This window comes from Gallinula chloropus (genome assembly GCF_964237585.1).
Source record: "Gallinula chloropus genome assembly, chromosome: 3".
NCBI lineage: Eukaryota > Metazoa > Chordata > Aves > Gruiformes > Rallidae > Gallinula > Gallinula chloropus.
The window spans coordinates 24,387,135-24,399,609 of NC_140087.1; the positions used below are offsets into that span (position 1 = coordinate 24,387,135).

Below are 12,475 nucleotides of genomic sequence, written 5' to 3' on the forward strand. Positions count from 1 at the left end.
TGTTTATGTTTAGAAAAACATATTTCGTTTTCTTTGAAAAAAACTTGCTAGACCTGAAAAATCCAGGGCATAAACTGTTCACTCATTACCAACGTTTGTGAAGAAAGAAGCAGCTTCTGTTTAGGCAAGTTTTACAATGGAATTTTTTGCAGCTGCTGGATTAGGAATCTGAGTGCTAAAAAACTGGAGCGACAATGAGAGTCGATGATGGGGAATATCCACCATCCTTTTCACTGTGTGTGAGCAAAGGCATATTGTATAAACAAAAGCAGAAGAAAACAACAGGGCCCAGTGACTGCTCAGTGCATTGAGCCAGGACTGGAGTTCATTTCTCCAGTACGGCACTAGAGAAGAATTTTGTTTGCCCCTAACTTGCCAGTATGGGAGTAAGTCTGAACAGGAAAACCAAGAAAATATTCAAGGCTGTGATTATCAAACTCAAAGCACAGTAACTTTAACATGTCAGAAAGGTTCCTTTGATACTCAGTATGATTTTTTTTTTTTTATTCCAGTATTTTCCAGTTCTACAACTTTATTAATTTGAAAGTCCAAAAATATAGGAAAAAAGTAAGTCTTAGGTTCTTTTTATTTTCAACTGTGTATGTCAGAGATAGCTTTAGAACAAGCTAACATTACTGTGGTTCAGGTGTATGCAACTGGTACAGTTCAGTAGTACATAAACAACTCTAAAACAAATGGACCATAGAACTTAAATTACCAAAAATAAACAATATTAAACTATATAGGGCAGTAGGTAAAAACAATTACCTTTAGGTCTTGCATACTAAAAGAAAAATATCTAATTATGATTGAAATTATGAAGTTCTACAACAGATTATTGAGATACATTACAAAGAAATAGAAACTCAAGAAGTTGTTGTCACATTTTGGTTTTGTTCCAGTGATGTACAACAGCCACATGAAATCTTTCATCAGTTTTTCATGAAACGAACAGGTTCCTCTAGCTACAATATTTCATGAGTTTATAATGTGGGGGGTTTTGGTGGTTTTTTAATTTTTGAAAAAAGTTGCATGTAAAAACATTTTCAGTAAAATAATGTTGCAGGTTGTTTACAGGTTCCTTATGGATTACAGGAGTAAAAGCAGTCAGGAAGCTGCAGTGTTTTTAACATTGGTAAACAAATACTGGATTAAAGTGCAACAGTCCTTCTGACAGCACACCTGCTCTGTGCTGAAAGGAAATCTTTCCCTCTCTGCAGAGAAGCGAAGAAAAATTTCAGTGTCAGGCGTGTTTCTCTCTGAAGTCAGTGATGGCCTTCCAAAGCGTGCATAGCATTCCTCCTCTGTGAAGAAAAATCATAGATGCTCAGGTACAAAGATACTCTCTAGCCTTAAAACATTCCCATTTAGGTGCCTTCCGGTATTCTTGCTCTGGTTTTGACCAGTGAAATTCAGGGGGAAGGCTGATCAAAGGTGAAATTCAACACGTGATACTCAAATAGAGAACAGAGTCCTTTTCTGATTACAGTACAGGGCAATCTTTCCACTTTTCAGATGCCTTCTTTCTGGAATTCAGACTTCTGGTCCAAAGGACTTATGTAACCCACAGCAGCCCTCCAACATGATGAGGGGAAAAAATAAATCTTAACACCTGCCTTTTAAAAAAATTACTTGTACTTCGTTATTTGAAAACTGGCTGGGCACACACAGGGTGTTTGATAACTTCCATTGTTTCTACCTGAACTCGGTTCTGCAGTAGCCCACACACCTGTTGTGGTTAGGTGAAACCCAGTGTTAGCTGCAGTCCATGAGTAGCATTTACAAAGTTTGACGATTATGATAAACTGCAAAAACATTTTGCTATCTCTACCTTTTTAAGTAAAAACAAGTCTGTAATGGGATATCCAGTGTCTCCATGCACAAGGTAAAAAGCTTTACTTTAAAATTTCCCCTTTGCTTTCCTTTAATAGAAAAGCTTAATTTAAAAGCTGAATAGTATTCAGTATTTATCAGGAATGCATCAGTACTCAACAACATAGAATCGTAGAATGGTCTGGGTTGGAAGGGACCCCAAGGATCATATTGTTCCAACCCCCCTGCCACAGGCAGGGCCATCAGCCTCCAGGCCTGGATCTACACAAGGTTGCCCAGGGCCCCACCCAACCTGGCCTTGGACACCTCCAGGGACGGGGCATCCACCACCTCTCTGGGCAGCCTGTTCCAGCACCTCACCACTCTCTCTCTGTAAAAAACTTCCCCCTAATATCTAATCTAAACCTTCCCTCCTTTAGCTTTAGTCCATTGCCCCTTGTCCTGCCATTCTCCACCCTTTTATAAAGTTGATTCCCCTCCTGTTTGTATGTTCCCTTCAGGTACTGGAAGGCTGCAGTGAGGTCCTCCAGCAGCCTTCTCTTTTCTAGGCTGAAAAAGCCCAGCTCCCTCAGCCTCTTTTCGTAGAGGAGGTGCTTTACATACTGTAAAGCGTTACCTATTTTAAATTAATTCTGCCCAATACAATAAATAGAGGTTTGGTATTGGTTATTTTCTCCTGTGACAAAACACAACTCTTGCTCAGCTCAGTTCAGCATTACCTCAGTCTCAAACATTTCAGATCATCTCGTGTAACGTAGCAGAGAACATCCATCAATGTATAGTCTTCAGCCAGGAACTACAAAAAGAAGTTTAAAGGAACATTTTGTTAGAAATGTCATCCAATGTTCTAGGTTTTATGTACCATCTGCCCTTACAAAAAAAAAAAGTCTTAAGTTTAGAAGAAACCAGAAATTGGGCCAAAATGTGCTGCATGCAACAGATTAATCCAGATTTAATTGGCATGCCAGGCACAACTTGAAAGGTGTAATGCTTTTACAGCTACTGAGAACTTCTGCCAAGTGGTATTTGTAACATTATCATTGATATCACAGTCACAGACTTTAATGAACACAAATTAGAGCATAATTAATACCATATTTCACCCACGACAAAATTACAACAGTTAAGACCCACCTTTTAAAAAATGGCATCTAAATTGGATGTACTTGAATTTCAGGGAGCCTTTGATCTGATCTGTAGGAGTGGGAGCTACATGCAGGTTTTCCTGAGCTGAAATTCTGATGTGCTCAACACCTCTAAAATTATATAATTTGCTGCAGAGCAGACTGATCTACTTCAGGAGATTTCACTTCAGCACAGCTAGCTAGGGGATATAATCAGCAGGAACTGCTGCAATGTGTAATGACACTGAAAAATTATGAACCAGATCAACACCAGGACGTTTTATTCCCTTTTTCCTAATGGGATAGAGGAATTAACAACAGTGCTGTATTTTTATGAAGGCTTTCATATTCATGCATTTCCTATCCCCTGAAAATAAATCTATCCCTCAAAATGCACTGGATTAATCAAAAAGGCTTGGTATCTCCTTGTATGGAGTCACGAAATAGGACTACAGTCGTGTCAGTGAACAGAACCATCACTACCTTGTTTATCGTGGCCTCATCAGCTCCTTGAACACTCAGCCAGTTTATGAGGTCAGGGTCTTCAGTCCCTGTGCCAGTGGAATGACGATGACAGACAGACAACCCAGGAATATCTAAGAACAAGCATTTTTGAGAAAAGGTTTTGTGTTGCCAGAGCAACCTCTTGTCATTTTTGACTGCTGAAGCACTTTGTGCAGTGAGCTTTCCCTTCAAGCATAGAATACCAGTATCCCCACAGAGAAAGATAATTGTCAATTCCCAAAGCATGCAGTTAATTACAGTTAACAGACAGTTATACACCAGCCACTCCACTTGCTTAGGGGTACAGCTAAAGTACTGTGCACACTGATAGAGATACACTTTCTGTCTTCTTCAGAAAATGACTTCACTAGTACAAGACACATCAATTTCACTGTAACTGTTTCTACACTAAGGCTGTTGTATTGATTTAACTGAACTATTCGGTGTAAGTCACACAATTGGTGCGTGGGCAGTGCCTTAGATTGAGGATCAGCTGCTTTTGGAAAACAACACTTCTCTGAAATGCATTATACCACATCGAACTGTGTTAGCACTTCCACCTTCTCCAGGGCAGATACATATCAAACACAGCTTCCCTCAGCAAGCTTTAAGTTGTATTTACATCTCAACAATTAAATCCTCATGAATTTTCCATGTAACAGAACAGTCTGCAATTCAAAGAACACCTACCTAAACATGATTATTGTCTTCTTTGGAAATAATATTTATTCTGTAGGATATCAGCCTTGTATTCACAAAGATATTTAACTCATGCAATTAACAAGTTCAGTATTTTATTTCCATAATTATGTTCTTTCTTCACAGCAAACCCTACCAGAAGCAGCACAATAAAGCATCTTTGCTGAGACTAGCTCAATGAAAAAATCCCAGAAGTTTAACTGCCACTGTCTTCATTTGTAGGATGTAACTTTTATGTGAAAAGTATTCTCACTTACCTATTGGCTGTGACCTAAGCTGTAGGTTTCTGATCTCTTGATCTTTTTCTTCTATAGCTTGGTGTAAGAGGACTTGAAATTCTCTCTCCTTTTGAACCAACTCCTCCAATAACCTTTGAAGTAACAAAAAAAAAAAAAAGCACGCATTTCCTTAAGTAGTTTCAAATGTCTAGGAAAGCAAAGATCTTGCTCCACTTAAACTGGAAACTTCCTTTATAGATAGAAGAACAGATTTCAGCTCTCATAGGTATATTTTCTTGCTATAGATTTATTATGACCTGTATCAAGACATAAACATTCACTGGTTCCTAAAGCTATAGCTCTTAAAAAAACCAAACCAGAACAAAACACACCAGCCTCCATATACACATCCACCCACTAAACAGGTGGTATGGTACAAAATTTCAGTGAAATTTCTACAGCCAGCATTCTGTTTTAGACAAAACTCTGTAATTAAGAGGAACGAGTATCATAGTGTTTCATAAAACAAGGGCTAAACTTTGTGACATGATCCTTTAAAAAAAATGCCAGTTCACATCTCTCCAACAGACAATTTCAAAGGTATGGCAAGGGTGGAGCTGCCATGAAAAAGTGGTGAAAACTTAAGGTTGCATTTCTTAAATGGGGAAAATAAGTTCTCATCCACAAAAGGGCTGTCCCTCCCATACTAGGCACTTTGTCCCTACCCTCCTATGTTATACAAGTGAGAAAAGAGTAGGCAAAATACCTTGTGTCCTCTCCTAAGCAACTACTTTTGAGAACTTGAAGAAGAAACAAATCAGAACCCATATTTGATTTCCTTCACAACACAAACCCAGAGAGAAACCCAGAGAGATTCAGTGGCCAGTATGTTTCAAACTGATCAAAGTATGTGAAACTGTTGCAATTTGCTATTTTTTTAGTGTTTTACTAGAAAGGAAGACTCACAAACAGTTTGTATTCAGGAACTTGGTCAGAGAACAAACTCATAAACCTGTCACTAACTTCCAAGTCTTAGCAAGTTCTGCTTTGAAAGAATTACAGCACCTTCATTCTTTCCTTGAAGCCTTTGTCAGCCTGAGAACTATGCAGTAACTGTTCCATTTTAGTATGATTTTTGTTGCCTTTTTTTTTTTTTTTTAATATCTCCTTTTATCAGTTGAGTACTGCAACTTTTTTCTGGGACACTGAAAAAAAGGGGCATTCTGGGAGTCATCTAGCAAATGTGCCAGAAATGTGCCCTACCTGTCTTTGCACAGACCTAAACTGCATCTCTCATGATTGATTTGTAAAAACATCCAGCCCTACTTTCAGCTTGTGTGCAGGCCTACCAGCATTTGAGTCCTTCCACACCTGAGCTAAAAATTCCCACGTCCAGTCTGCATGGGAACAGAGCTGCTTTGTGCCTCTTCGCACACCCACGGTTTGGCTGATCTCAGTGCAGACTGAGATTCGGTCCAGACAGGTGTACAGTCACCTTTCAGTTAATTTATTCCTCCTCTATCCATTCTGGTTAAAAAAAGGCCTCTAGGTCCAATAAAATAATCTCTTGATAACAGCTTGCTGCTTATGCCAACATAGCTTTAATTAATACTTAGATAACTGTCTCTATTATTTACCTCAACATTTCTGAATGAATGACAGGATGTGATTGTTGAGCCAAAGGCTTTACGTTGGACAAACACACAAAAGCCAAGTGCTAGAAAACAGCACCTCCACAAATTGATCACTTTTGATGTCACTCCCTGTCTTAAACTTGGGAAGTAAAATAAATACATTAAGTAATTTAGGTTCTCTTAAGCGTATCAATAAGGAATCAAAATATTTCTCAGTGATCATCACAAGGAAAAAAATTCCTTGTAACAGAAGAACTCAAAAATAGTGATACTTTATTAAAAACAGTAGTCTGATGAGTTACTCTGTGGCAAAATTCTTGGAAACGTTTAAATGCAAAGTGCAATTTCATTTAAACTGGAACACTAACTACAAAGAATGTTGTAGCAGCATAATAACTATCTTATTGAAGACGTTGTCTTTCTGTCAAGGTCATTCAAAATTTACTGAGGTCAGTAGGAAAACCAAGGTCATAAATTGGACTCTGCAAAAGTAGCTACTTTAAACAGACTATCCAGTATTTTTTAATGAAGACAAAATTATGTAGAAAATTATTCAGATAAAATAATGGAGAAAGATTTGTTTCTGACATTTCTTAAACAAACAAAAGCCTGGAAGAGCCACATTCTCAGGTTTAAAGTGGGAAAAAAAATCCAGTATTGAAATTTCTGGCTTATTTCTTCTTTCAAGGAACACAGCTATTTTCCCTATCTTTCTCTGATAAAAAAGTAAGTTAATAAAAATTTAATGCTTGCTGGTAAGCACAGATCCTGCTGCAGCGAATTCTGTGCACAAAGCAAGTCTGAAGCCATTTCCTTATGGAGGTCATGTGTGGCTGTTGACTAGCTTGAGTTCATTCCCCAAGAATAACTATAGAAAAGAACAGCAAGTTCTGCCTTAATGGAAACAAACCATAACACCATTCATCAGCCATACACGGCATATGAAGGAGAGAAAAAGCAGAAGCTTGGCAGCGAGCTCGATGATTTTTTTTTTTCAGACCTTCCTTGAAAAGGCACTGGAAGTCAAGTCTGACCTTAACTGGCATTGCTATTGTTCTGAAAGGAATAAAACCAAAGCTAAACAATGACCATCATTTAAATGAATGACTTGCAGTACTACAGAGTTTTGATACTGTCACCGGTGTTCTAGCACATGTCTTTTTAAAAGCCAAACAATACCTACTGGCACGAGTAGGCCACTGTCCCCTGATATACAGACTTACCTGTTTGTTTCTAATTTTAGCCTGCCCAGCTGGACACTCAGTGATCTGTGAGCAGCCTGGGAGTCATGGGATACCGTAGAGCTGAGTGTGCTTACACCTGAGGTAGCTACTGCATCTTCCAGGACAATGCAAGGCTGTTGGATAGTTTGATTCTGAGGTGGTTCATCCTGATCTTCCTCAACTTCTATATCATCTTGATCTGCCGTATCACTTTCAGATGCAAGACTAAAATGTGGCCTCAATTCTATGCATAGCATTAAGAGATAAACAAACACAACCGTTAAAGACGTTCAACCGTTAAAACAAAAGCAGAGCCAAGTGACTGTTTACAGATCATCACAGCTTGCTTGGGTAGAAATATTTGAGATTTCTGTAGCAAGAGAAAGCAGCTCCATTTTCTAGGGGTTTAAGACCACTCAGACAATAACAACATCTTAGTTTATGCTGATTACTATTCCATTGATTGAATGTTCAAAAGCTCTAAAAAGAAAATAATAGTTCTGGATGAATATGAGTCCAGACTTGGTTAATATTTCATGTCAAATTGTGCTGAAGTACTACATGCAGCAGAAGTACTTTCTTCTTCTTCGTTCCATTCTCAACGGTTTGTAATTCCTTGTGTGTCTGACCTGAACTGTTTTAATAAACAGCCAACCAACCAACCATTATTTCTGTTATACCCAGCTACTCCTGTTGTTGCTATCCTGGCACATTTAGTATTCTCTCATTATAAGGATACTGTGTGTACCAAAAAATTGTATCAAAGATATATGGAGGAAATAAAAACCAGACCCCTCTTCCCAACAATTAAAAGTAGCACGCTTCCCTTCTACTTATCAGGGAGAGCATTGCCTATTTTGTAATCCATACCACTGTGGATACAAAGCTATTCATGTACTTTGGTTTTTGTTATTCCCTGCTTAAATTACCTACCAGAGCTTTCCAGGTATGTAAGATATGTACAGAAGATCTTATACTCCAACAAAGCCCATTACTGCAACATCTGTTTGTTAATTCTAACCATTTAATATCAATCTTTCTTCCTTCCTTCCTTCAATTGTGGCTTCTTACTGTTGAGCATTCCCTTTAGTCTCCTCACTAAAGCACACTTTTCCGGAATCACACTTGGGTTTTGTCCTTTCTGCTGAAGAGCAACTACATTTCTCCTCTTTACAAAAGGAACATTTGCTCCTTGATCCATTTAAGTCCCTTAATTTCAATGTTACCGATCTTTTTCAAGGATGAACATACTAAGAAAGATCAGAGCTGTGCTTCCTCTAAGTTAAAGATTTATTATATAGCGGTTACCCAAACATTGCTGAGCAAATATATCTGAATTTGCTTTGAATAACTACAACATCTGCTTCTTACCACTTCCAGAATATCCCATAACTTTTAAAAATGTTAAGGCCAGAGATAAAACTTCACAACATTCATAGGGGGAAAAAAAACAACAACAACAAACCACAAAGCAAATGAAGCCAGACAAAGGCAGAAGGAAGCAATCAGACATTGGGTAAGGCCATTAGGGAAGGGGAAGATGATCAGTGCCCAACAACAGCTAGGGCACAGAGGCTTTTGTTTAAGCTTGACAGTGTATAATTAATGCTGATACTGAGCTTATAGGGAAGAAGAGTCTATTAAGGAAGAAATCTAGAGTACTCCTATTTTACAGCAATAAAATACACGCCTTTTAAAGGTGTTTGGCATTCTGGTCAGAAGACAGATTTTCCTTATGACTTGAAAGTAACATAGAAACCCTTACTTATGCCTTGCTGGTCATGCTGGGGATATGGAAAATACCCAGCAGAACACGAAGAGCTGTAACTTTCCTTGGAGTTCTAAGATCCCCTGGTTGATAATATAAGACCTAACCCATTGCAGAAAACAGGAACTTAAGTATTCTGACTTCCGAATTAAAGCATTACATCATTTATGTGACAATTTCACCATTAATTCCAATGTAAGGAACAGGGGAATCGCAAACCTAGAAGTTAAAAAGCAGCAGAGAAACTAACTCTGGCAATAGGTGCAGTAATAACAGAACAGGCTACAGTTTTTTTTCTACACAGACTCCTTCCCTCAGCTAAACCATGCATTCTGATTCCACAACATTCAAAATACAGTATTTAAACTGCAGGCACAGCAGGGTTGTTGTTGTTGTTATTATTTATTTATACAGCTTCTGATGAGGAGCGAGAGAGACTCTGAAAGACTCAAGTGCTCCAAAAAGCACACAATTAATCTGCACTTTGAAAAACACCTTCCCAAATCAGCATATGCTGGTAAGTGGCCTGTCCTTTTGAATTTCAAGAGGCAGCATTGTGCACCTCCAAAAAATTAGGCCCCAGAACACTTTAGCCTACTACTGCTCAGTGCTGCAGGGTTGTTTCGATTACACATCTTGGAAAGGTGCTTTCCCAAATGCACTCATTAGTTTTTGAGTTGCAAAACAGGAAAAAGGTCACTGCTCATTTCAAAATCTGAAGTGAAGCATCATAATTACAGCTCTAAAGCATGTTTCAAGAGACAGCTAATAAATATTTGCTGAGTTATTAACAAATGACTCACCTGGGACCAGAATAGTAATAGCAGTCTGCACAGCTTTTCTGATTATGCTGTCCAATGCAAACATCCAATGTGGCTTGATGTTATGATTTCGGAGAACTTTATTGACCTAGCAACAGATAGTTCAGATATTATATTCCCCCTCAACATAAAGCCATAATACAGGTCAGCCCTACACAAAGTGTTTGAAATTACAGATGCTGTATCAAAGCAGCTGGTTAAAGCTATTTCATGGTGTCATTAAAGAAAGAAAAGAGCAATGTTGCCAACTTCTACCCTTTTCTTACAAGTCATCCAGTATTTCATATTTTTTATCAAGTACTAGTTCCTGTGCTACGTGACTTTTGATGACTGCAATCCTGAGGTTTATTTAACTTTCATGGGCGTGGAGATAAAATGCAAAAAGATTGCAAGACAAATATCAAGGACCACATTATAAAAGGCTTGTAACTTTAGCTAATTAATCTTGTTAATTCTATTTGGCATCATTTTCTCTGAGCAATACTTACATATTTTAAAATAAAATTGTAGGAAATATCAAAGAGCTAATGTAATGGTGCTTCTTCTTGATTCATAAAATAGTTAATTAACATTAGTTTAAATAGTCAGGGGACTTAATTTGTATGCTGTGGTATTTTCTCTTTTCTTCTGCTTTATACTTCATACAATCAAATAGGTTTCTGCACTGGGTTGTTCCTAATGCCCTACAGGCTTGCTTTCAAACAACTTTTAGCCATATTGCCAGGTGCCTCTGCGGACGCTGTTTGTAAGAATGTCTCTACCTCAGGGGAATTGTTTTGCAACTCCCAAAGGACAGGTGGGGTGATGGTGCTACCACGAAATGCCTCACTAGGGTAAGCAGCAACAGCATAAAACAGCCTTGGTGCTGCTTTCCAGGCACAGAAGCAGCCCAAGGCAACAGTTTCCGTAGGAGCAACACTCGAGAAGTTGCAGGAAGAAATGAATGTAATTGGATTTAGAAAGTTATGAAGTTATTCAAAGCCTTATACAAAAGGTAGCAACTACTGCTTACTGAAAAATGTAGCAAAGTAACTTCACTCTTAGGTCTTCCTAAAGGAGGGGTTAGTTTAATTCTCTCACTCTGGGATAACCTCTCCATGAAAAAATAGACGACTGAAGTTACACAAATGATGTCTTTGGAAGATGTATAAGTGTTAATAAAAGTTATTTATCCTATAATTTTCACTGCTGCAAAGCAGCATTATTCAGCAATGCAGTAACGTATCTAAAGTACCTGCACAGGATTTGGCTGAGGTGGGAGTTAATTTTCTTCACAGCAGCCCACACAGTGCCATGTTTCTGACTGGTGACTAAAGCAGCCTTGATAACGCACCTGTGTTTTAGCTATTGCTGAGCAGAGCTCACACAGTGCCAAGGCCACCTCTGTTCCTTACACTGTCCCACCAGTGAATAGGGTGGGGGGCACACGTCTGGCACGCCTGACTTGAACTGACCTAAGGATTACTCCCACAGAGTATCACGCTCGGCAGTAAAACCCGGGGGGGCAGCTCTTTCAGAGGAGGCATCGCTCAGGGACTCTGGGCATTCATCTACTGGTGGTGAGTGACTGCTGTCACAACGTGGAAGATTCAGGCTGGGTTGTCCCTCCACTTAGCTCATTAAAGAGCCGTTATCTCGCCCTACAAGTTTCCTCCCTTTTCGCCCTTGTGCCCCCATCCCACCGGGAGGGAAGGACCGACGGGCTGGGAAGGGGCCTTCCTGTACCTGCCCTCCAGCGCCAACCCAGCACAGTGCCCGTGCCCCCGCGGTTCTGCCGCCAGCGGCCACCAGGTGGCACCCGGACACCGCTGCCAGCAGCGCCGGGGCAGCAGCTGCCCCGCGAAGGGCCCGAGGCCTGCCCGCGGCTCCGGCCGCAAGCACTCTGCCGCTCCCCAGCCGGACCCCGATCGTTAAACCTTGTTACCTGAGCCTACCTCAAGTCCCAGGAACACGGGAACTACCTTCCCTCGCTATCAGCGGTATATCAGTGTTTTTAGCACCTGAGATCTGCATACTGACCTGGGAGTCAGCGTTCTGCTGCAGAAGCCTAATGGATGTCCCACAGAATTAAGGCTGGGCACAGAGAAACCGAAGGTTTTCTCTGAGCTTTCTGTGGGCGTAGTAACACACCAGCGATGCAAGCAACATCAGTTAAAAAGCAGCAACTTGTAGTGATGAATTTAACAGAAGAGGGTAACATTTTTATTCAAAAAAGCACAAGCCAGGCAATTACCACTGAACAGCTGATGACCAGCAACATCTCCACCAAAAAACTAACCCAGATATTTGTACTTTTTCTCCCCCTCTCAATTTTTTTCTTGACCTAGTATGTTTGGGTTTTCCTTCCAAGGGTCAAAACTGTATTAATATGAGATTAAGTAGAACAAACAGAGAGCTGAAATGCACTCAAAGGGAAGATTCAATGAAAAAAACCCCAATTGGTTTGCAGAAACCTCTCTTTCACAGATTAATTTCATATATTAGTTTGGGTGGTTTCTTTTGGGTTTATTCCAAATAGCATCTAATTCTTGCCAGTGTAGTCTATGCAGCAAAGAGTTTACATGCTATACAATCCTTCCTGACAGCTCTTTTACTTGTCAGAGTGCCCCAGGTTTAAATGCTAACAGAATCATCCACCTCAAATGCCTACT

General features: G+C 39.6%; 1 protein-coding gene across 1 annotated transcript in view; it reads right to left on the minus strand.

The window, feature by feature from the left end:
* Positions 1-646: 646 nt before the first annotated feature.
* Positions 647-12,475, minus strand: part of MAP3K5 (mitogen-activated protein kinase kinase kinase 5) — a gene marked incomplete at its 5' end in the record, with an annotated part of 109,723 nt that continues 97,894 nt past the window's right edge. Inside the window, 6 exons of the mRNA XM_084260968.1 lie at positions 647-1,304; positions 2,553-2,629; positions 3,441-3,553; positions 4,418-4,530; positions 7,236-7,479; positions 9,807-9,912. Coding sequence (XP_084117094.1) covers positions 1,244-1,304; positions 2,553-2,629; positions 3,441-3,553; positions 4,418-4,530; positions 7,236-7,479; positions 9,807-9,912 — 714 coding nt within the window. The 3' untranslated portion in view covers positions 647-1,243. The remainder of the gene's footprint in view (positions 1,305-2,552; positions 2,630-3,440; positions 3,554-4,417; positions 4,531-7,235; positions 7,480-9,806; positions 9,913-12,475) is intronic.